This window comes from Parasteatoda tepidariorum, chromosome 2, assembly GCF_982258835.1.
Source record: "Parasteatoda tepidariorum strain Cologne lab strain chromosome 2, Ptep-v5.0, whole genome shotgun sequence".
NCBI classification, from domain to species: Eukaryota; Metazoa; Arthropoda; class Arachnida; order Araneae; family Theridiidae; genus Parasteatoda; species Parasteatoda tepidariorum.
The window spans coordinates 106,367,530-106,390,903 of NC_141756.1; the positions used below are offsets into that span (position 1 = coordinate 106,367,530).

Consider the following 23,374-nt stretch of genomic DNA (forward strand, 5'->3'; position numbering starts at 1 on the left):
AAAGTTTAAGTGAGCAGAAATAAAAAATATTGCATTTGTTTTGCTGTAATTTTGGCTAGACTTTTTGAGAAAAATGTCAGAAATAATACAGTCAATTAAATACTCTTTGAAATTTGATTTCTCAGGAACTATTGCACCAATTTAACTCAAATTTTGTATTTTGCAATGTAAATTTACGTAATTTAAAATTATGTAAAAAATTGCATACCTTACAACTAAAATTGTTTCTATTATCATTAAATAAAATGTTAAAGAACATTAAACATTTTCCGAAATTTATTTTTTGCATGAAATTATATTTAAATAAACGAATTTTATAATTGTGCTCAATTTTTTTTTAATTTGCTTAGAAAGTTCCCGAAATATGATGAAATACACAAAAAGTGAAATTAACATTAAGGGGTTCAAACTTTGGATCGCTCTCCTGATCAAAGCATGCGGACCATATTTCCCAGATCAGATTACGGCAGTATTTTTGGGGTCAAAAACCTGAATCTGCTATAAAAAAAAGGTATGTTTATTCAGATAAAGTACGTTTTTTTGTCTGATTTTATAACTTAAAATATCGTCTGCACTAATTAATTATCATATTTAAAATCTCTTCCACAAACCATTAAGATTGAACGCGAAGATCGGATCATTAGAAATAAGTTATTCCGTTTTTTTCCTTCCTTTGTTTGAACACATTTTTTATATTATTCGTACGTAAATTTCAATTCTATTCAAGAATACTCCAATATATCTGAGGATTTTAACTATTGCAAGTTTAACTGGTATTCACCATTCAACTACGATCGAAGAAGCTGCTTGTGCACATAGAAAATTAGTAGTTCTTATAAATGAGAACAGATTAAAAAAGGGAAAAAGAAATTTTAATCGCAAAATTAGTATCTGTCGTCTTATTGATGGCCCTTTTCTTTATAGATTGAATTTTAGAAGTTATTGAGGGTAAAGTTGGGAGCAAAATTCTATTTTTTCTGCCAAAATGGAAAATTTGAAAAAAAAAACTGTTCGAATTTCAAAAAATATAAAAAGATGAAATTTTCAAATTTCATTCCTTGAAAATTAGAAAAAAACTATTTTTTAAAATTATTATTTCATACAAAAATTTGAAAAGAATTGGTCGAATTTCAAAAAAATAAATAAATAAAATATGAAAATATGAAATTTTTAAATTTTATTCCTCGAAAATAAAATATAAAAACTATTTTATTTAATTATTATTCCAGAAAAATGTGTAGTTAAAGTAAATTTTAGATTTCACACTCCTTATTCAAAACAACATTTAAAGCAAACAAAACATTATTTAAAGCAAACAAATTTTTATTTTAATGAATTAAATAATTAAAAGAAAATTATTAAAGTTATTTTTTTAAGCGAAGCTATTTTTGAATTAACAAGTTTTATAACTGGGTGCACAAACGAATAAACAAATTTTAAAGATATTATAATATTATTAAGAAAAACATGAAAAGTAAAAATAGAACGAGAAGAACTTTTGACCTTTCCCCTACTGGACGATATTTTTAAAGAAATGCGGTTATTCCCCATACCTTCGAGGGTCAGTAGTCCGATTCTGTTGCTTTAGAAAATCTGTTTATCATGGAAAAAGCAAACATTTGTGTGTTTATTTAGTAATTTAATTACTAGGTAACTCTAATTAATAAGCTTATTTAAAATGCTATCCTGGAATCTTTAATATAGCAATGTAGCACTCTTTCATTATATCAAAAGTTATTATACAGTCCCAGGGCCAAATTATTAGACGCACTATAAGATTCTATGTAAAATCTTAATTATCACGTGATACACTATACAGCTTTATTGTATTTACGTGACTGAAACCGGTTTGCACTTGTTTACGTTCGTGTATCAATGGGTTAAATTAGATGATAGAATAAATTAGACGACATATTATATAAATATAGAATATTTATTATATCAAGCATTATAATAGTACCGTAAACCGGGGCGAGTCTACCCATTTTTTCAGTTTGTCAACTTTCAAGTGGTCAAACTTTTGTAAATATTAAAGAAAAAAGGCTTTTAATAGGTGTTTCGGAATCGCTATTTATCCCTCTTTAAAGCTGAGAAATCGATTTTAGAAAATATTAACAGTTACGCTGTTACTGTATATATTTATAGAACTGCTGACAAATCTCTCGTATGGGGCGAGTCTACACATTCTACTAAAATGAGTCTACCCATTCTACTAACTTTATTATATATTCCATTTTTTTATTCATAAAATAACACAAATTGAGTATTTGATCGATTATCACATTTTGATCACAGTTTTGTTTTTATAATCATTAACATTATAAAATAACCCTTTTTTGTCTGATTGTTGTCGATAAAAATAAATAAAAATTAATATAAATTTACAATTAAATAATTAATAAATAATAATAATTAAAGATTATTAACAAAATCGAAATTCAAACATTGGGAATCATGAAAAATCCTTTTCCCATTCCTTTGGGAGGTAATAATAATTTATAATTAATAATATATTTAACTTGCATAAAATAAAAAAAGTTAATTTTGTAATATAAAAATTGGAAAAATAGGTAAAATAAACATATTTTATATTTACATTTATATTTAACCTATAAATTTTCTTATTAATGATAAATTTATCAATGCAGAATTAAAATAATATACTCAAATTCATTTAAAATGACTTAATTTTAATATAAAGAAAGTTCTAAATTATATTATTATGCTTTATTAAAACTAAATACGAATGGGTAGACTCGTCCCGCGAATTCTAGCTTTTTGTTTACAACAGCAAAACTTACATTCTTTTTGTTGTTTTTTTTCATATAAAATTAATGTTATCTTAAGGCTAAGGTCTGGTTTCTTAGGACGATCGCCTTATCTGGGCGTCAGCGTGACGTCAACGTCCCGCTGACGCCAACAAAATACTGGTTTGTTAGCTCAAGGCCTGGTTTCTTAGAACTAGCGACTTATCTGGGCGTCAGCGGAAAGTTGACGTAGATCTGACGCCAAAAAAATACTTTTTTGTTAGCTCAGCGTGAGCAGTCGGTCCAACGCAGACATTATCTCTCATTGCGCATGCGTTAATAACGTAAACAAATATTTATTTTGAATTTGTATTGATTTTGTTATTGTCGACCAGTGTTTTAGAGAACAAATAATGACTTTGTCCAAGAAAAAACACATTATAGCTGAGCTAAATGAAGAGTGCTATGTTTAATGAAGAAGCTATGTTTAATGTCAATATCAAAATCTTGGCTGATTTCAATGTACTGTTGGATGCTGTCCGCCATTGCTTCTGTGGTTAACGTCACGTTGTAATCCTACTGCAGTTGAGTTGGACGGCAATTGTAGTTCAAGATGAGCGTTCGATGACGTATACTATCAAACTCACAAATGGACCAATCAGAGGTTATCGCTGATTTCCAGCTGACGGCGTCCTGTCCTAAGAAACCAGGCCTTTAAGGCTTGGTTTCTTAGCCTGTCGTCCTAAACGTCGGCGTCAGCTGGAAATCAGCGTTAACCTCTGATACCTAGGTACTTGCACTTCAAGTAGAAGAAGACCTCTCATACCCACACATGTGACCTATGACTTCAGCTCCAGATAATCTTCATCAGCAAAATGGCGTATCTAAGTTGAGCTAAGTTTCCCTAATTAAGTTAGAATTTTAATTAACGATAAGTAAATTAAATACACAACCGTATCGCACATCGAATTTGTTGAAATATAATTCCTTCTCGTCTAGGTCTCTTACTTAACTTAGTCTCTTACTTAGCTAACTAGGTCTCTTACTTAACTTACTTATTTGTAAAGGTATTTTATTGTAACCGTGATACATTTTTGTTTTGTGTACCTGGCAACTTCGATGCATAATTGGGTATAATATAACAAAAACACAAGTACTTCCACTTAGTAGGAATAACATTTACCATGACGCAATGCTAAATTCTATGCCACTATCCACATAAATGCCACTATCCACATAAATCAATTATTAATCAAAAATCGAATATCAATTACTTTTCTTTATAATGCAATAAAATCTGGCGAGCAGCTATTTAAACAATCAAACACTTCGTTTGCTTATTTGTGGCTTGATGTTAGGCTCGCAGAAAATGCCGCTCATGGGTTAAATTTAGTAGGAATAACACAACCTGTGACGTAGGCTATAGTATACCCAATTTGTTTGCTTATGTTCCACATCGAGAAAGAATTAAAATCTTTGCGAAAAAATTTAGAATGTGTCAGCTAAGAGAATTTATACTTGACGGGCTTGGCTCGCTCAAAATAGAATGGAAAGAACAGTTGTTAATGTAAACAAATGCCACTTTTCAACAACCAATCAGGATCGTGATACCCACACAACGTCACTTGCTTGTATTCGATTCTTATATTTCATTTTGAAGCTATAGAATTAACGTTTAAATTTAAAGATGAATCAAAAGCTTTGAAGTTGATTTATATCAATTATTTTTCTACTTCTTTTTCTAGTTATTTTTCTAGTTATATTTCTAATTATTTTTCTAGAAGCAAGACGAAGGTACTCAAGTGGATCAGGAATACTAAGTAAGAGAAATTTTTAATGTTATTTTGTATAGTTTTAATTTTTATTGTTATAAAATAATAATATTCTTCAATTATATATATATATATATATATATATATATATATATATATATATATATTTAATATTTAAATAGTACTTTTGTATCAGAATACCGAGCATTTGTATTGTATATTGATTTTGCGATACTGAATTCAGAGTTATGTTTTAAAAAAGAAAGAAAGAAAACACAGCGTTTCCCCTCAAAAATTTAAGTAATGCAAATTAGAAAACTATTTATTTATTGTAGTTCAGAATTTTAAATTTTTTTATTCCGAAAATATTTTAATTTTATCTTTTGAATTGGAATACTTGATCTTGTTAAAAAAAATTTTATGCCTGGAAAATTTCACTTAAAAAACAATTATTTTCTTTTACGATTGATTTTCTTTTACACTTGAATACGCCCTCTAGCGGGGAGGATATTTTCAGGCTACTATTTATTAAGTTTTCATTTAGTTCTATCACAATCATTGATATAGTAGGACGCCTTTGACCCAGAACATTAGTAAATCATTCTAAAACAGAACGCGCCCAACATTTGGAGAATAATTTCTCAATAATTGTTTCCTTTCTTTTAACAACAAACTGGCAACCGATAACTTCAGATTTTGTGATCGCATACAGTTACAGATGCGTTTAAGACGATAAAAAAATTATTTTTTTGTCTTCAATACATTATAAATTGAAGTGAAGTCAACATTTCTTATTTCATTCCAATGAGTAAATATGATTTCAGAACGTGCAGAACTGTAATACTTATAGAATATTCTTCTTCTTCTTAGAATAGTATATGTTTCTGTATCTATATAATTCGGAAAACAACAATAAAGAATAATCCAAATTACCTGTAATAGTATCATTTGTGTTGATTATTAAGAAGTTTTTATCGTTTTCTTGGTAAGTATTTTTTAATTTTAAATGATTAATTTCAACTAGAATTCAGCAATTTTTTTTTAAAGTTACCCTTTGAAATTCGTATCGAGATCTTACGAGTACAATAATAAAATTTTATTGTATGGTTTGTCATCTTAAAGTAATGAAGGAATAATCTCTATATATATTATTTTGAAATGAAATTTTCAAACGATGACCATTTCATTTTGGAATTCTCCAGATTTATAAAGCAGGTAAGTTTTATGATTTTTATAATAAAAAATTTACTTGTAAATAATTTATTTTCTAATTTGATGATAGTTCTCTACAGAAGGGTTTTCTACGTCTGATTAAGAATTAAAAAAATTAAAAAAAAAACAAGCAGCAACAATATGAAAGGTTTTCATTTCAATATTAGGAATTTTTAGAGTCGTTTTTTTATTGTAAGCATTCTTTATTTTACGTTTCTTAGTTTATAAACAATGATATTTTTATTGAAACTTTAAATTTTTTGATAAAAATTGTTGTCAAAAACTTTTTTTTGCAAAATTAATTCATATAATATTATGGGTTTCTGTATATTTTTTGCATATTTTAATGTGGGAAGTAATAGGATTCAGAAAAGTATGGAATGTAAAGTTTAAATTGGCTTTTCATATAAGATTAGTAATTTTGTAGAGTGATTTCGCAGGCATTAGGTTTTAACTCTAATAAGAAGATACATATTGTTTTCTGTTAGTTTACAAATATTTTTCCGATGTGCTTATATGTGTGATGATAAATCAGATAATTTTTTGATAGAACAATAATACACCACAGAAATTTTTAATCCAACATTTCAATTGAAATGTTACAAAAAATGCACCTAATCGAAAATAAAAAAAGAATGCCAAGAAGTGTTATAAAATTTATTTCTATGAGTAAAATAACGAAAGTTTAAATTTTCACATTGAATAAACTAGATGATATGGAAGACCATTGATTTACAAGTTTTTAATAAAAATATAATCTAACAACAACAAAACATCTAACAAATTTTTAAGTAAATTCTTTCAGTATAAAAGGAATATAGCAGCTGATTGGAAAAAATAAATGAAAATAAAAATTCAATGAATTCTTGGTAGTTGTATGCACAGCTCATAAACAAAAAGAACTTCTTCTAAATTGACACGCTTCGATATACACGTTTTAAAACTTTCAAATATTCAAAAGTTGTCCAAAACTCTTTTTTTGTGTGTGCATGCAATTCACTTAAGTAACACTACACTCTAGAAAAATAACTTACTCTCTCAAAAAAATAATAATTTTCATTTTTTCCCCCAACAAATTTTGTTTAATACATTTGTTTCAAATTAGCGTTTCACGTGTGTTTGAATTGGATGAATTAAAGACTGATAATCATCAAGAATTCGAGAAATGGGTGTATTTATAAAATTAAAAATGCTTAGTGAATTTTGCAAAAATTCCAAATCTGGTTCTCTTTATCTACAAAAATTCTCGATATTTAATAATCAGAATTAGGAAAACTAAAAAACTCTGATCAACAGAAATTGGCGATCGATTCTTGGCGATTTTCTTTTCTTCCGTTGCAAAATCATATTTATTTTAGTTTTACGGTGCAGTGACAGGCAAGAACAAGTTAGCCAGGCAAGCCCCGCACAATTATTCAGTTTCTTAAAATATAATGCTGGTGCTCTGACATGAAAAGGTACAGTACCAATACTTTCTATTGTGTGGAAAATTTACATTTTAAAAACTGCTAAAATTGTCTCCGTTAACTTGAAAAACTTTGCCAAATGGAGCAACTTTGCCAGTTTTTTAAAAAAATACAGTTTTGGTGCCTTCACAGAGTTCTCACCCAAGTAATTGAGAAGACTCTTGTATGTCAAAAATCATATTTTAAAAACTAATAAAGTTGTTCTAGTTTACTTAGTTGATTTTATATATGAGCACACTTGTTGCAGAATGAGCTTATTTTGCCTGCAGTAATTTGTTTATATAAAGGAATCCAAGAGCTAATTTAAGTAGTATTATTTAGTGTAATGGCAACTTGTACAAAAGTCTCAATAGGCAAAATATCGACAAATCATCTTTTTCAGAAATATGCAGTAGTACTTCTGAAAAAATTTAAAATTGAATAATTTATTCATATCCAATTTTAAATTGATTACTTGTCAATGAGTGTTGATTTTTTTCTATTGAGACTTTTCATAAATATGATATTCATTCTCTATATTTTTAAAGAATTCTAGTGAAATTTAATTTTCATAATACAGTGAAACTTCCAGGAAAGACCACCTCTCTTTAGCGACCACCTCTACTTACGACCACCTCTAATTTATGAACACTTATGAGAGACACGGAATTTTTTCCATAGACTTTGTGTTGAAGAAAATCTTTAGGAGAGATCATTAAAACCTCTCGCAGCGACCGGGTAAACATTTGCACCAAATGCGGTAAAGGTCAAATAAGGAAACACGAAATATATCAGAACGAAAATGCAACAATACAAATGAGTAGATTAAAATGTATTCGAAAATTTTTTGTGAGGCTCTTATTTCGAGAGCCCTTTTTGAGGATACAGTTGCAGTCAGATTGCTCTAAAGACGATGCTATCAATGATTTACTTTTAGAGTTGGAAGTTATTTTAGAAAAGAAGAGTTAACTTTTGAAAAAAAAACATCTCTAACAGACCTCTTCTCATCTTTTAAATCTAATTTATTTTTATGATATAAAATTTAATGGGAAACTTAAACAAAAAACATAATTTTTTATTTATTTAAAATAACTTTAGCATTCATAATTGGAAAATTTGTTTTTACGCATAATTTTATTAGTTGAGATCATTTTTTATAGACGCTAAATTTTATTCAGTGATCCATCTTTTCATGACGTTTTCACTTCAAGAAAATGTCACTGACTAAAATTAAAATCATTTGCGTAAAATCATGTAACTTCGATAACAATTTTGGAAGTCAATGGAGGTAGACTCTAAGAACAACCAACGACCGTTTTACTGTGGAATGGAGAGTGGTCTCTCCCGAGAGGTTTCACTTAGTAATATACGGATATAGTTAAATAACTTTTTTTGATTGAAATGAGTCATAAATAAGAACCTACTGGCATTAACTACGCCGTTTCTTGAATTCAACAAATCTTGATACAAGTATTAGAAAGTTTCGAATAACTGTCAGAAAGATTTTGCATTTTTTTGTTTACCTTGTTTCGTTTTAAGTGGCGCTCTGACATGTTCACGAAAAAAACCCAATATAGAATAGGTCTGCTCTAAGAAGCATCATAAGATACGGATATAATTGCTATTTTGAAGTGCTACAAACTTTGTTTGATAGGTCACATTATTTATTATTTGTTCATTTACTCTATTGAATAAATTTTGGAATGAAAATTTGGAAGAGATGATTGCGTTTGTAAGTTTTCCCACACTGTAAACCAGCTTTATAAAACAATTCTTAACATTAATAATAAAAAAAACGACGCCATATATATGGATTGAAATATTTTAAAATAAATTAGCTTATGGAAGAAGCACTAGCTACTATAAAATTAAGGTAAAGTTTGCGTATTTTAACATTCACATTTCTGACTAATGACTTTTATGTTCAGTTCGCATATTCTCTCGTTCACAAAGTGAATCAATATTATGTACATCGTCACTGTATACACAAAAGTATCAATCATACAAAAATATTCTCTACAACATTTCGACAGTATAATTTCTTGCTTGGTAGGAAAAAAGAAGACCATTTAAAGTTTTTCAAGATCGAGATGGTCTGTTTCCAGCGACTGGTCTTGGTCTATTTCCTAAAGCGTTTCTGTTTCTAGGCTTAAATAATGCAGAAAATCGGCTTGCTTCAGTTGTGGTAGGCTCCACCGATTCTTCTTCCTCTTCCTCGCTTGTCGTCTCTTTTTCCGGCGCTACCTCTTCTTTGACAACAACTGGAGAAGTTTCCTCCGCCTCCGGTGTCGTAGTTTCTGGCACTTCCGGCTCTGGTGCACGAGATCTGGGAAATCCCGGTCTTGCAGGCCTACTTCTGGATAATAAATTTGAACTGGGTCGTCTGCTAGTCGGTCTTGATCTAACGGGCGATGCTGACGTTGAAGACGATGACGGTCTAGACGTTGAAGTAGAGCTAGTCTGAGATCTAGATCGGCTCGACTGGAATCTTCTTGGAGCTGAAGTGAAGCGGGCTCTGGCAGTGGTGGTTGACACAGTGGTCGATTCGCTAGCTGATGATGATGATGATGATGATTCGATGTTATTGCTTTCAGTTGTTCTTGTGCGTCCTCTGCTGCCTCCAACGGAGGGACGAGACCTGGACCTGTTACTGCCCTGGAAAGATCTCCTAGTTGGTGCGGCTGATGTCGAAGTTGTTGTGGTTGTAGTACTAGATGAGGCATCTCTTGCCGGTGCTCTAGTTCTTGTTGAGGAAAAGGAAGATGGACTGGCGTTAAAACGTCTTCTCCCGTTGGCGATGGGTGGACGTCGACGCGAAGACTTTTCGGTTGGCGTGATTGTTGTTGTTTCAATGGTGGTGGGCGCCTCCGGTTTGACAGTAGTCGTTACGGAATCTTCTGTTCCAGAATTTTCCTCGAATGATTTGGATTCTAAAGCTGAATCCAGCACATTGTTGGATACGTCCTCTTCATTATTTCCCACGTTGGCAAATGCGGCATTGAACGAAGTGCTCTGAGTTGTAGCGTGTGCGATAGACGACACTGGAATGGGTGTAACAGCATCAGTAGGTTTAGCCTCAGTTGTGGTTTCGGCAATTATGAAATTAGGCACTACTGGATATTTAGGCACCTCGTTCGCACCGTACCTATAAACGTTCGATATGGGCTTATGTGTCGGGGCGAAACTGTCGCCAGAACTCTTATCTAGGCTTATCACAGATTCCTTATCAATACCAGAAGCTGAACGGGCTTGAGATGAAGAGCTCGAAACATCAGAAAGATCGGAATTCAACCTGTTACCTCCAGCAATTACAGCGTCGGAATGAATAGGTTTAGAATTAGCATTATTCTTTTCTTTGGCAATTCTGTCCTCATCGTAAGATTCCAGGGAGGGAATATCATCGAAACTCAAGTTAGTATTGGGCGTTGTGTCGTTATCGTAATAGTAATAGTAGTAAACCACATATTCGTCTTTAGCTGCGTCTTTTTCTTTTGCTGGTGAAGGTGACTTAGACTGGATCTCGGACGCCGGGGCTTTGTTTATGGCCTGGACTGGGACATAAGATATGGCTTTTGAGTGAGAATCTCCAGAGACTTGATGGAGTCCAAAAGCCTGATTGTTGTTGTTTGGTTGAAGGTGCAATGGAACAGCAGGTTCTGCTTTAGAGAGATCCCCGAAGGATATTGGAGGATGATAGAAGTTCGATGGTGCAGGTGTGCTCACGAGGAATGGTGGCTGGTATGCGTTGTGCTCCAGATTCTGAGGAACCTGTCGGCGGGCACGAGGAAGAGCACCTTCTGTTAGAATCACCAGAGCAAGAGAAACGATGCAGATTATGGGAAGGCGTCTGTAATAAGAAAGAATGTTAATATATGCATGACAAAAAAGAAATTCAATAATTATTCATTTTTATGCAAGGATACCCATTTAAAATGATAACATATGTTACAGTCAGTGGTCGGAAGTAGCGCGCTACAAGTAGCGAAACTACTGTAGTCGCTACTTTTTCCGTTGTTTGTAGTTGTAGTGCTCTACTTTTTAAAAGAAGTGTAGTCAATAGTGCGATGTTAAAAATAGTAAGTAACTTGTAGCGATTTCTGGCAACTATTTTAACGTTAGTTCAATAAAGAAACAAAGTTCAAACGCAAAAAAAAAATCTCGAATCTGATTGGCTTAAATCCTTTGGGGGGGGGGGACGTCACAGTGCGCAATGATAATGCCTCTGTGGCCAAGCGTTGATGAGATCTACGTCTGATGCTCGGAAAAATCGGTGCGAAATCAGTCGAGTTGTTCCCGAGAAATCGAATTTTAAATCTCTGACTTTTTTAAAATTTGATTTCTCAGGAACTCTTAATTACGTTTATGTGTGTGATTTCTTAATTTAAAATATTGTCCTAATTAATTAGCATCAACGCGGTTTTCTCCTCAAATCATTAAGATTGAGTCCCAGAACGTGAAGATCCGATCATTATATCAATCGTTATTCAGGGTGATCAGTTTTTTGTTTTTCGCACTGTACTTAATTTTTTGGAGGCTCTAAAAATTGTGAGGTGTACAAATTTTTACAGCATTTTAAACAACGTAATTTTATTATGCAAAATACGAAATTTGAGCAAATTGGTCAAATAATTCCTGAGAAATTGAATTTTAAAAAAAGTAATATATTCAAAATTCGATTTCCTGATCTAAATTGATGTAAAAATTTGCATATCTTATAAATATAAAAACGATATAGATACCCTCATGGAAACGGAAGTGAGTTCACGAAAACGTAATAATGGTTATAGTAAAAGAATTTAGTTTTTACGTTTCAAAATATAATATAATGTATCTTACTTCTGTATGTCTCCTTTGCTTTTGACATAATGATCATATAAATTCTGATTATTTCATTTGCTGTTTAAATTTTTAAATATATTTCCTGCCTTATTTGAGAATATTTGCGAAATTTATACGAAACATGGTTTTATCGTCACTCGCTGTAACTCGTTAACCCCTGAACCAGTTTTCACAGTTTCTTTCGGACGGCATCGTAACCAGTGCCCGCTCACTAGCCGCTTACCGAAACAAAATAGTCTAGTATATTTCTTTTTAAGTCTGAGGGAAGTATATTTAGCACGAACTTTATTAGTTTTAAATCTCGATGGGAATCTATTTTACCACCAACAATTTAAGAGGCTACCTGCTAATAAGTAATGCTAATAAAAATACTAAAAACAACCAATGAAGAAGGCTTTGTTTACATAAATGTGGGTTACAGATTATGGGACGATACGGAGAAGCTATTTTCCCTATTGCGTTAAGCGTTCGTTAATTTGACTATTTCTCATCGAGTTTATTTGTGGTTATAAAATCAGAATTTATAAATTTGGTTATTTATAAGCACAGAAGTTCAAGCTTGTGGCATATTCCTTACAGTAGCAAAAATTGTGCACAATCCTCAGGCCACTTTCCAAACAAAATCAAATTACGAGTACTTTTAGGTAATAAGTTGGATATATTTTTTTTTATAAATCAATCTCAATTTTAAAAGTATTTTAATATAGCACATATACAGACCAATACTGCCAACCATATGAGCAATAGTCGGACTGCAAACTTATACATCCCAAAGCAGTTATAGGCACAAAATTTATAATAAATATCTGTATTTCTTTTCTATATTAAAATACACAGGATTTTCTATAGGTGCCCATAAAGAGCATGTACCCGCTCCCCACTCCTAACTGGAAATCTAAATAATATAAAATATTATGGTTTGCTGTAACTGTTATTAATTTATTAAAAAAAAAGAACAATTATAAATAATGCGTGCTGTTATGAATCTATTTCGATTCATAGAATGGAAGCAAAATTTTCTTTTTTCAATTTAATGCTATAAATTTTTTTTTTATTTAGAAGATGCAACAAAAAAATACTTAATAAAAATTAACTAGATAATTAAAATAATTAACTTACAAAATTATAGAATACTCACTGCTTCTTCTTTTGTGTTCATAACATTTTTGATTAAAATAATAAGATGTTGAAACAGAATAATTTTTTTTGTTATAAAATTTTAACGTTGTAAATACATATAAATGTAAATTTTTAATCGAATTTTGTTAGTTCCATAGGTTTCAGATAAATTATTGAAATTATTATTGAAAATTTATGATGCCCAAGTGTAAAGTTACTTTTCAGAAGGAATAATAATTATACGCTATTTTTGAAATATTTTATGAATATTTTCACTTGTTGCATGCTGCCCCTGAGAAAATTACTGCGGAGTGCTTTTGCGGACTTATCAGGTAAAAAGAACTTACCCTTATTCATTTTTTCTGAGAAAAGAATTAAATTTAGATAAAAAGATTGTGCAGATTGTAAATAATATAGTGCGGATGTGTGTTTTCTATAAAATAAGTAAATTATTAAGAATTTGACACCGATGATTGGCATTGCTATTAATGCTCACGTGCTTCTTGTTTTGTTAAAAATTCTGTAATAGTTAGTAGTTTGCTGTAGAGAATGGTGGCCATGTAAACACAATTATAGAATATGCTTCATTTTTAAGTATCCAATATATTTTCAGATTTTGCTGGTATTTTTCTATTGTATTGCTTTCAAAATGTAATGATTTTTCTTTTTGATTTTTAATTGAAGGAATAATTGCTTTCAAGAAAGATTTCATAAAGTAATTTTAAAGGTAACTTAATGATTTGTGATCCTTACAAATAGCAAAAAGAGTGACTTCAGGAAATTAAACTTTTTCTTTACACTTTCAATTATTAAACAACTCTATACAATGTTAGAAACACGATCAAATCATTATTATTATAAATTATCGACAAAATTTCCATGCTGTTGCATTACCTACGTTTGTGGTTAACTTAGATATGCATGATAATTCTCGAGAATTAAAAATGTATATCGAGAATTAAAAATAGATTTCATGGTTTCTTTTAAGAATAAAAATATTCTTTTTTATTCAAAATTCACTGCTCATTAATTTTTCATGTTTATTTCAGTTGTACTTTTTTCAGATAATAGTCAAATATATAATCTGTATTTAAGAAACGATCTTGATTTACAATGATATTTACTATGATGTTAATTTATAATGATACCGTTACTAAAGGCATCACAAAGACGCAGAATTACCTTTCATTAGTTTTTATATATATAGGTATTAGTGACATTTTATTCCGTATAGTTTACACAAAAAAAGTTTTATTACTTTAAAATTGCTTTTTTTAATATTACAAACGGTTTATTTTCAAATTCTTTTTCTTTCAAAACAGCAGATCGTCTGCCATTTTTCAATCAAATTGTGAGACATTGCCATCGGTAAGAAACAAATTCCGCTGTCTGTGCGAGGTTAAGTTAGAGATTTTTATTTTTACGCAAATATATGCAACTTTGTACATTTTTCTACACCCCATCGTGATTTCAAATTTTCTCGCATTTTTGAACAGCAAAATAAATTGCGACAAAAAGAAAAAAAGCCAATCAAAAAATTTCGAGCTCACAAAAAAAAAAAAAAAAAAAAAAAAAAACTTTAAATTAGAATTTTGAAAAATGCTTATATTGAGCTCATAATCGGCAATTTTCAACTCGTCACATTTCAAATCTGAAATTGCATTTCTGTGGTCTGTAAAACGGCACGCATAGTATTTATTACTACAAGTTTAACACTTTATAATTCTTGAACTATTTATCAAATGTCAACTTTTTATTTTATACTACTGCCTGTACATTTTTATGCATCTCATCATAATTTCAAGTTCTTAAGTCATCTTTTTAAGCAGCAAAACAAATTGTAACTTAAAGTTGAACATATAAATAGCGGCAGCAGTCAGTGACTCTTACGATTTTTTAACCATAAAATCTTACAAAACTGTTACAATTCATTTCTGAATGGCTATTTCGAAAATTAAGAATTGGCATTCTAGATATTCTAGATTTTATATTTATTTTTAGCGAACCTAGATATTAGATTTGCACAGAATTTATTACTACGCAAACTTAGATATTAGACTCGCATACTATTTATTACTACAAGTTTAACACTTTATAATTCTCGAACTAATTATCAAATGTCAATTTTTTATTCCATCGTACTCCCTGTACATTTTTAGATACATTCAAGTTTCTAAGTCATCTTTATAAGTTGTGAAACAAACTGTAACTTATAGTTGAACATAAAAAAACAGCGACAGTTGTGACTCTTACTATTTTTTAACCGTAAAATCTTACAGAACTGTTACAACAATTATTAAGAATTACTTCAAGATGCTACAATAAGTATTAAGAATTGACATTCTAGTGAGTCTAGATTTTAGATTTATTTTTATCGAACCTAGATATTAGATTCTCATACTATTTATTACTAAGCAAAATTAGATATTAGATTCGGAAACTATTTATTACTACGCAAACTTACATATTAGATTCGCATACTATTAATTACTACGCAAGCTTAGACATTAGATTCGCATAGTATTTATTTTACTATAAGTTTAACACTTTATAATTCTCAAACCAATTATCAAAAGTCAATTTATTATTCCACTGTACGTTTTTATAAGCATTCAAATTCCTAAGTCATCTTTATAAGTAGCGAAACAAATTGTAAGTTGAAAAGTTGAATAGATAAAAACAGCGGCAGCAGTCAGTGACTCTTACGATTTTTAAACCGGAAAATCTTACAAATCTGTCAAAACAATTCATTTTTGAATGCCTATTTCGAAATTTAAGAATTGACATTCTAGCGAATTCTATAGCATTTTAAATTTAGGGAATTACTGTCGGAATTAGTGTTCGTTACGGGGAAATAACCGGAGTAATAGTGTTTGAGTGAAAGTGAAGGTTGTGATTCAATGTCATTTGGAATCTCAATTCTAAAATTGAATGGTGGGAATGATTATAACGACCTTAAATGAGTGCTGTTGACTCCCTTGAGGTATTTTTGTCAGTTCGACGTTCTGGTTACACCGCATTTTCTCTTTCTTCAAGTGAAAAATATTTTGTCGAAAGTGAGCGGGAACAAATGTAGGTCACAAATATTCTTATCAAAGGAGGAAGCTATGAATAATGGAGAACGGCGCATATTTCACTTTACCATTTCCTTTTTTAACAGTTTTTTACATTAGAACCTCGATATAACGAATACGGTTACAGGTTTCCAAATTGCCATCAGAATGCCAATAATAATGACGCAATACTGTGTGGTAATAACAAGTTAATTACTAGCTTTCCCGCTTTCACGGCAATATTTTCTGAAGGTAATATTAAACGAATATTTGACGAAAACGAGCAAAATGGTAGAAATTTTTGTTTCAATAAAGAAAAGTGAAAAATTTAACATCAGTTCGCGTTACAATCTTAACTATTTATTAAAAATTATTAACAATCTTAACAGTTTAACATTTATAAGCACACATGTGTTGGCGATCACCAGCTTGGTTGTATTCCTAATTATTGCAAATTTCAAACTTTTACAAGAAGTACTTTTGTAACAAACGAGTACTTTTAGAAATACTGCTGTACACCTCAAAAGAATGCTCTTTACGTTGCTACCATGTCCCCTCACTTCCTGTCTTGACAAATTATTCAACATCATCAAAGAGATAAAAAGCTACACTATTATACTAGAGTCTTTTTTAGTACTATTTTAATTTTAAAATTGTGTATTAGCTTATTACAAGCTTACTGTAACGACAATTTTTCTCTAAGAAAACAGACATCTTGCACTCTAAGATAGGTTGAACTCCGACCCACCCCAGGGGGGTGTACGGAGATAAAAAGTTAAATTATTACATTAAAAAATTACTCTAAAAACTAAAAAATACAGTAAAATTTTACCAAATGACAGTGGTGGTGATCAGATAAAAGTGAATTAACTGAAAATTTTGACAATTAAAAACATGTTTTAAAAGCAATGAAAGCTAAAAACGGCGGTGTAAAAGTCGAGAATTAAATGATTATAATAATAAGGAAACAAGAGAAGAAAATAAAATCTCAAAGCTAAAATCAATGAGAGCTAAAAGTCCTAAGTGTAAATGTCTAAAAGTAAAAGTCTGAATAGAAGTCGATGAAGTCTAAAAAATCACAAGTATATAAAATTTCAAAATGTAAGGCTAAAAGTTGATCAGTATAAAATAACGATGAAATGTTCTATTGTGGGTTCATGACTGGAGTCAGTTGATCTGGGGCTAAAATGTCCTCGAGGGTTTGTTCTACAATTTGAATCACAATTTTCCTGCAGGCCAATATAGCAGAGAATTGGTATTCCTCTTCGTAGTTATTCATGTGGGTTCCCACAAAGTGGCCGGAATCTTGGATAGTGCTTAATTAGATGTTTAATGTCCTGTCTCACTCCACAGTAATTGCATGAAGCTGATTTCCTAAAATATTTTTGTTGATAGGTCCCGAACACTCCATGGCCAGTAAGGAGCTGGTTTAAGTAAAAATTGGCCTGCAGGAGCTTTATGCTAGGGTCTTTAAAGAATTTATAGGTTTGTCTTCCCTTGTCACTAGACCTCCAGTCATCTCTCCAGCGGTTAAAAGTGATTTTCTTAATATAAGATTTAATTTGACATTTTTCACCCGGGGTCTCAAAATCAATCTGGCCAAGCTTGGTGGCTTCCTTAGCAACCCAGTCGGCCTCTTCATTCCCTTCAAGTGTGCCTTAATCCAATTAATATTATAGTTACTACTCCACGTGACTTTGGTGTCTTCTATAAGTTTGAGGTGTCTACGTGGGTCCTCCAGGCTCATCTTGCACTCTAAGAAAAAGACAACCGATACCCACCCATGTGACCTATGACGTAAGCGCCAGCTAATTCTTATCAGCAAAATGGCGTATTAAAGTTGAGCAAAGTTTCTCGACATAACTTAGCAGGTTAAATTAACGTTAAGATAATTAAATGCAGACGCGTATCGCACATCGAATTTGTAATTCTTTTTCGTCTACTTCTTTTAATTAACTTATATTTATTATTTGTTTATGTGTTTTATTGTAACCGTGATATAATTTTAGTTTTGTGTACCTGGCAACTTCGATGCATAATAAGTTTGTTTATGCTCTACATGGCTTCGTGTCTGTCTTTGTGTAAATATATAGTGATGGAGTTTAAATCTTTGTGAAAGAATCTTTGCGAAAGAATATAGAGTTACTTAAGAGAATTGGTACTTGACAGGCTTGACTTACACGAAATAGAATGGAAAGAACAGTTGCCAACGTAAGCAAATACCACTTTGCAAAAACCAATCAGGATCGAGATACCCACACTACGTCACTTGCGGGTATCTCATTGACGTCATAACGGGCTTCTACACTATTTTAAAACTTTAATGAAAATAAACATGTTCTGATTATTATGGAACAGTCAAAAGAGGGGTTGACAAAATCATGTCAAGATTTCAAAGAAGATACTGCTATGGCGACGGTTGTGATAAAGATCGCAAGCTTATTGAAAAATCCAACTCATTGCAAAATGTCGCCTCCAAATTTGCAATCCACCAGGCTAATTGGAAATCTAGCCAGTACCCTCTAAACAGTCTGACTATTTTTTAGACTTATTGAGATAAACCAACTCATCTTTAAGCTATTTACTCATTGTTCAATTAGTCTAATTCATTTTAAGCCGTTTGCAATAAACCTGAAGTCAAGAAAGCTTATTGCAACGAAGAGTGAAGCAAAGTCTTATTAAAAATAATTCAGACCAAAATAAAGCAGTTAAATAAACTCTGACTTATTTCTGCTTGCAAAATAAAGATTAAATAACGTTTCGGAACAGTTATTTACAAGGAAACAAGTTCCATGAAATGTTCGTATGGAAAAACACAATAATATAATAAAGAGAAAACGGAAAAAAGTTTGAAGAGCAACGATATTTGAACAGTTGTCATTAAATAGTTGAGTCATTTTCATGTTCAACATTTTATGCACAGAAAAAAAAGAAGAAAAAAAACAATTTATAAACTTTTGATCTTCTAATTATGTTTTCGCATAGTCATATTTTAATAAGCAAATAATAATAAATTTTGAGGATGATTTACTAAATTTTTCTATTTAACGTCAATACTAGGCTCGTTACAATAAGCCTAAGCAAAATCAGGAAGACTGATTAAATATTCGCACATTTTCTTATTTCCCAGAACACGTATGGGCTGATTGTAATAAGCCTAAAAAAACTATCAAGTTGAATTAAAAAGTCTGCAAATTTTACAGTTAGCCTGGTGGTTGTAAAATGGTAGTGAAAATTTTAAGGGTTTTCAAATTCGCCTACGACGTAACAAAAACGATTTGGACTGTGAATCTTTTCCTTAGTAAATAGAGCAGTCATCGTAATTTTGATACTCTACAGAGGGGATGGCTCCCCTTCTTTGGCAACCCGATTACTTGCGCGTGAAGTCGAGCATTTTACGGTAGAACAGTTTAATGAGGACTGATATCGCGCTACCTCGGACCCTATGCAGTTTGAGCTAAGTGGTCACCCACCAGCTTACTGACAGCAACCAGTGATGCTTGACTTGGATCCATGGATCCAAGTCAAGCATCACTTGGATCCGTGTCTTAACTCCTGGATCAAGTATTGGGAGAAATTTGCCTTCATGGAGAACTTTTTGATGGAACTAACCCTAACACGAGAACATCCCACGTTAGCCTGGCGACAAAGGGACTCTAACCCCTGATCCGTCTACCACTGAGGATATTTCACGTCAGCTCAGTGGCCGGTGCAATCCGGATGTGGATTCCTATCGACCAGCCATTGCTGGGATTCGAACCAGGTTCACCTCATTGGAAGGCGAGCGTTCTAACCCCTGAGCCATCGCGGCTCCATGATCCGGTTTAGATCAAATTTACGATCTGCATATGGAGGGATGGTGTGTGAATGTGCCCTCCCTGTGAAACGGTGTGCTACGTATGCATGTTGTCACCAAATTATCCTAAGGGATGTTTCTCAGACAGTCGCCAATAGCCTATTGTGCAACTCTAATGCGTCATAAATAAAAATGTAAATGGTGCTCAAAAAATGGTGTTGCCCTGTTTTTTCAGAAGCTTATTTACATATTATGTATATTACCCAAAGGATTATACGTTACCCAAAAGATTATACTTTATACCAAAGGCTTATATGTTACCCAAAGGATTATACGTTATGTTTACTAAACGCTCCTTCGGCGTGAAGTGATGGGGATCGTAGGTTCGATCCTGGAGGCAAATTTTATAACTGGCTTGTATACGTAAGAAGGTGAAACGTTGTATTTACTATAACTAAGCTCATCGTGAAGTGGTATAGAAGTTTGGAAAGGGAGTTCCAGTTGAGGTGTCGTTTATATCATCCGAATGAGGTTAAAAACTACGGCGTAAAAAAAAAATAATAAAAATAAAAAAAAACAAGAGGGTTTTAAAGTACAGGGCTATGTGCTTAGCTATGGTTCAGTAGGGTGTCTACGTTTTAGAATTCTAATTTCCTGCATTTCTCCAAAATTTGGTGAAAAAGGGGCCGGCATGGTTCACTCTGTGCTTTAAACAGACCAATATGTCAAGACGGAAGTCACTTTATAATACCTGCCAACTGAAAAGTTTATGATTAATCACTTACTTGTAACAGCCTATTGGAATACGTTTCATTTTAAAATACTGGCCAAATTTTTAGACGAGCTATAAGAAGAGTATGTGAAATCTTAATCATCAGGTGATACTACACAGCTTTATTGTTTTTACCCGGTTGAAACCGGTTTGCACTTGTTTACGTTCGTGTATCTATTGGTTAGCATTGTAATGCAATACGTCAAAAATAAATACAAATAGGAAGTATATAAAAAATCTCCTGACTAAAATTGCATTACATGTATATTTAAATATAAAAGTATTGCTTATAAACTCGTGCAAAACATGCAATTATTGAAAAACTACAGTGCGTCTGATAATTTGGATTAATTATTATAATATATGCTAATATAATACCTGATATAATAAATATTCTATATTTATATCATATATCATCTAATTTATTCAATTGTCGAAAATATATTATATATCGTCTAATTTAACCAATTGATACATTAACGTAAACAAGTGCAAACCGGTTTCAGTCACATAAAAACAATAAGGCTGTACTTGATAATTAAGATTTTACATAGAATCTTATAGTGCGTCTAATAATTTGGGCAGAGACTGTAGTTTAAACAACTGGTTATAGTTTAAACAACTGTAAACTATTCTACAATAACATCGTGGAATATTACTGAATCTGTATTAAAAGTTACTGAAAGAGCATTAGAGGTGTACTTACGGGAAAGTTACCATCTTCAGAATAGCAATATTTTCATTCACATCTACACGCATGTTTCACCGTTTAGTAATGGAAATGATTTCCTCGTTACAAACCATTGAATGTCATGAATAAATGGTACGAAGTTTAATCCCTTATTTGTTTAATCCTCAACAAGTGAACTCAACCGTCACGAAACACTAGTTTTATTTGTTTGTTTTTTTTCCAACGTTTTATTTATGCTAGAAACATTTGTTTTCACGTTTGCGTTTCTAAATATTTATTCAATAAATAATTTAACGATATGCTTTTTGAATTTGTTTTTTAAATATTCATTCAATAAATAGTTTAATGATATGCTTTTGAATTTGTTTTCCTAAATATTTATTCAATAAATAATTTAATTATATGCTACTTTTAATTAAATAGTTTGCTTAGATTTACAGAAATTTTTTTAAAATTTATTTTAATTTCTTTTTATTTAATTTTTTTTATTTGTGCATTGGAAGACGTTGAAACTTTATTTTCGATCTCAGTTGAAATTTTTTTTTATTAATTTAAAATGACATTTTTGTTTACAAAATTGAATTGAATTGAATATTTTTTTAAACGTCTGAAAAATAATTTTCTCAAGAAATAATTTCTTTAAAGCATCATTTTTAATGTAAATGTTTATCGTCACAAAATTAAGATGTTAAATTAAACATTGCGATTACTTTCCGAATAAAATTTCAATTCAATCGATAATATTTCCAAAAATAGAATCGTTCATTTCCAATTTTGAAACTAACAATGAGTTTTTTTAAGAGAATAGTTACCGTAATTATTCATTTTTAGAATGAATAGTAAAAATAATTTTGTTACCAAGCAAGTAATAAGAAAAAAATACTGCCTTTCTTGCTTTAAGAAGAAATAATAGAAATATTTCGCATTGTTAGGTTAGTTTCCGTTCTCTCCCGTACGTACGATTTGAATCAACTGCGCATGCTCACGTTTATACGTTTATATAACGTATATATAAACGTCTATATAACATCCTCACGTTTATATAACGTTAAGATACTACGCATCTTTACGTTAATGTTGACGAGATTAACGCTACAAAGACAAAGCTACAAGTACGCTGTTATAGTTGTTAAATTTGTTTTTCTGTTTAGGCCTACCTTCGAACTTAAAACATAGACATTGAATGCAAATTTGAAGAAATATATAGATGAAATTTGAAATGAATTCGTGATCGCAACGCTTGAGTACGCCATCTAGCGGAGCCTGAAAATATCAGGCATTTATTTACGAATTTTCATTTAGTTCTATCATAATCAGTGGCAGAGTCGGACGCAAATTTTCTTATTAGCAAATAAGAAGCAAAATTTCCCTAAGGAAAAGGTAGAAGAACTTGAAAAAACTAACCAGAATATTTGTAAATCTTTTTGAAACAGAACACACCAAACATTTGAGGAACAATTTCTCAATAATTTTTACCTTTCTTTATTAAAAATTTTGCCACCGATAACTTCGTGATCGCATACTGTTACAGATGAGTGTATTACGGTAAAATACATTTATTTTGTCTTCAATTCATTACAAATTAAAGTGAAGTCAACATTGTTTAGTTTATTCCAATGAATAAATGTGATTTCAGAGCGTGCAGAACTGTAATAGTTATAGAATAGTATATATTTCTGAATCTATATAATTCGGAAAACAACAATGAAGAATCATCCGAATTACTTGAAATAATATCATTTATGTTAATTATTAATAAATTTTTATCGTTTTCTTGGTAAGTATTTTTTAATTTTGAATGATAAATTTCAACTGGAATTCTGCTATTCTGTTTTTAAGTTACATATTGAAATTCATATCTAGATCTTGCAATTATAAAAGTTTATTGTGTGGTATGTAATCTTAAAGTTAAGAAGGGATAATTTATG

At 31.1% G+C, this 23,374-nt stretch overlaps 1 protein-coding gene across 1 annotated transcript in view; it reads right to left on the minus strand.

The window, feature by feature from the left end:
• Positions 1–6,374: 6,374 nt before the first annotated feature.
• LOC107444876 (uncharacterized) overlaps positions 6,375–23,374 on the minus strand; it is a 54,909-nt gene continuing 37,909 nt past the window's right edge. The window contains exon 2 of the mRNA XM_016059124.5: positions 6,375–11,023. Coding sequence (XP_015914610.1) covers positions 9,256–11,023 — 1,768 coding nt within the window. The 3' untranslated portion in view covers positions 6,375–9,255. The remainder of the gene's footprint in view (positions 11,024–23,374) is intronic.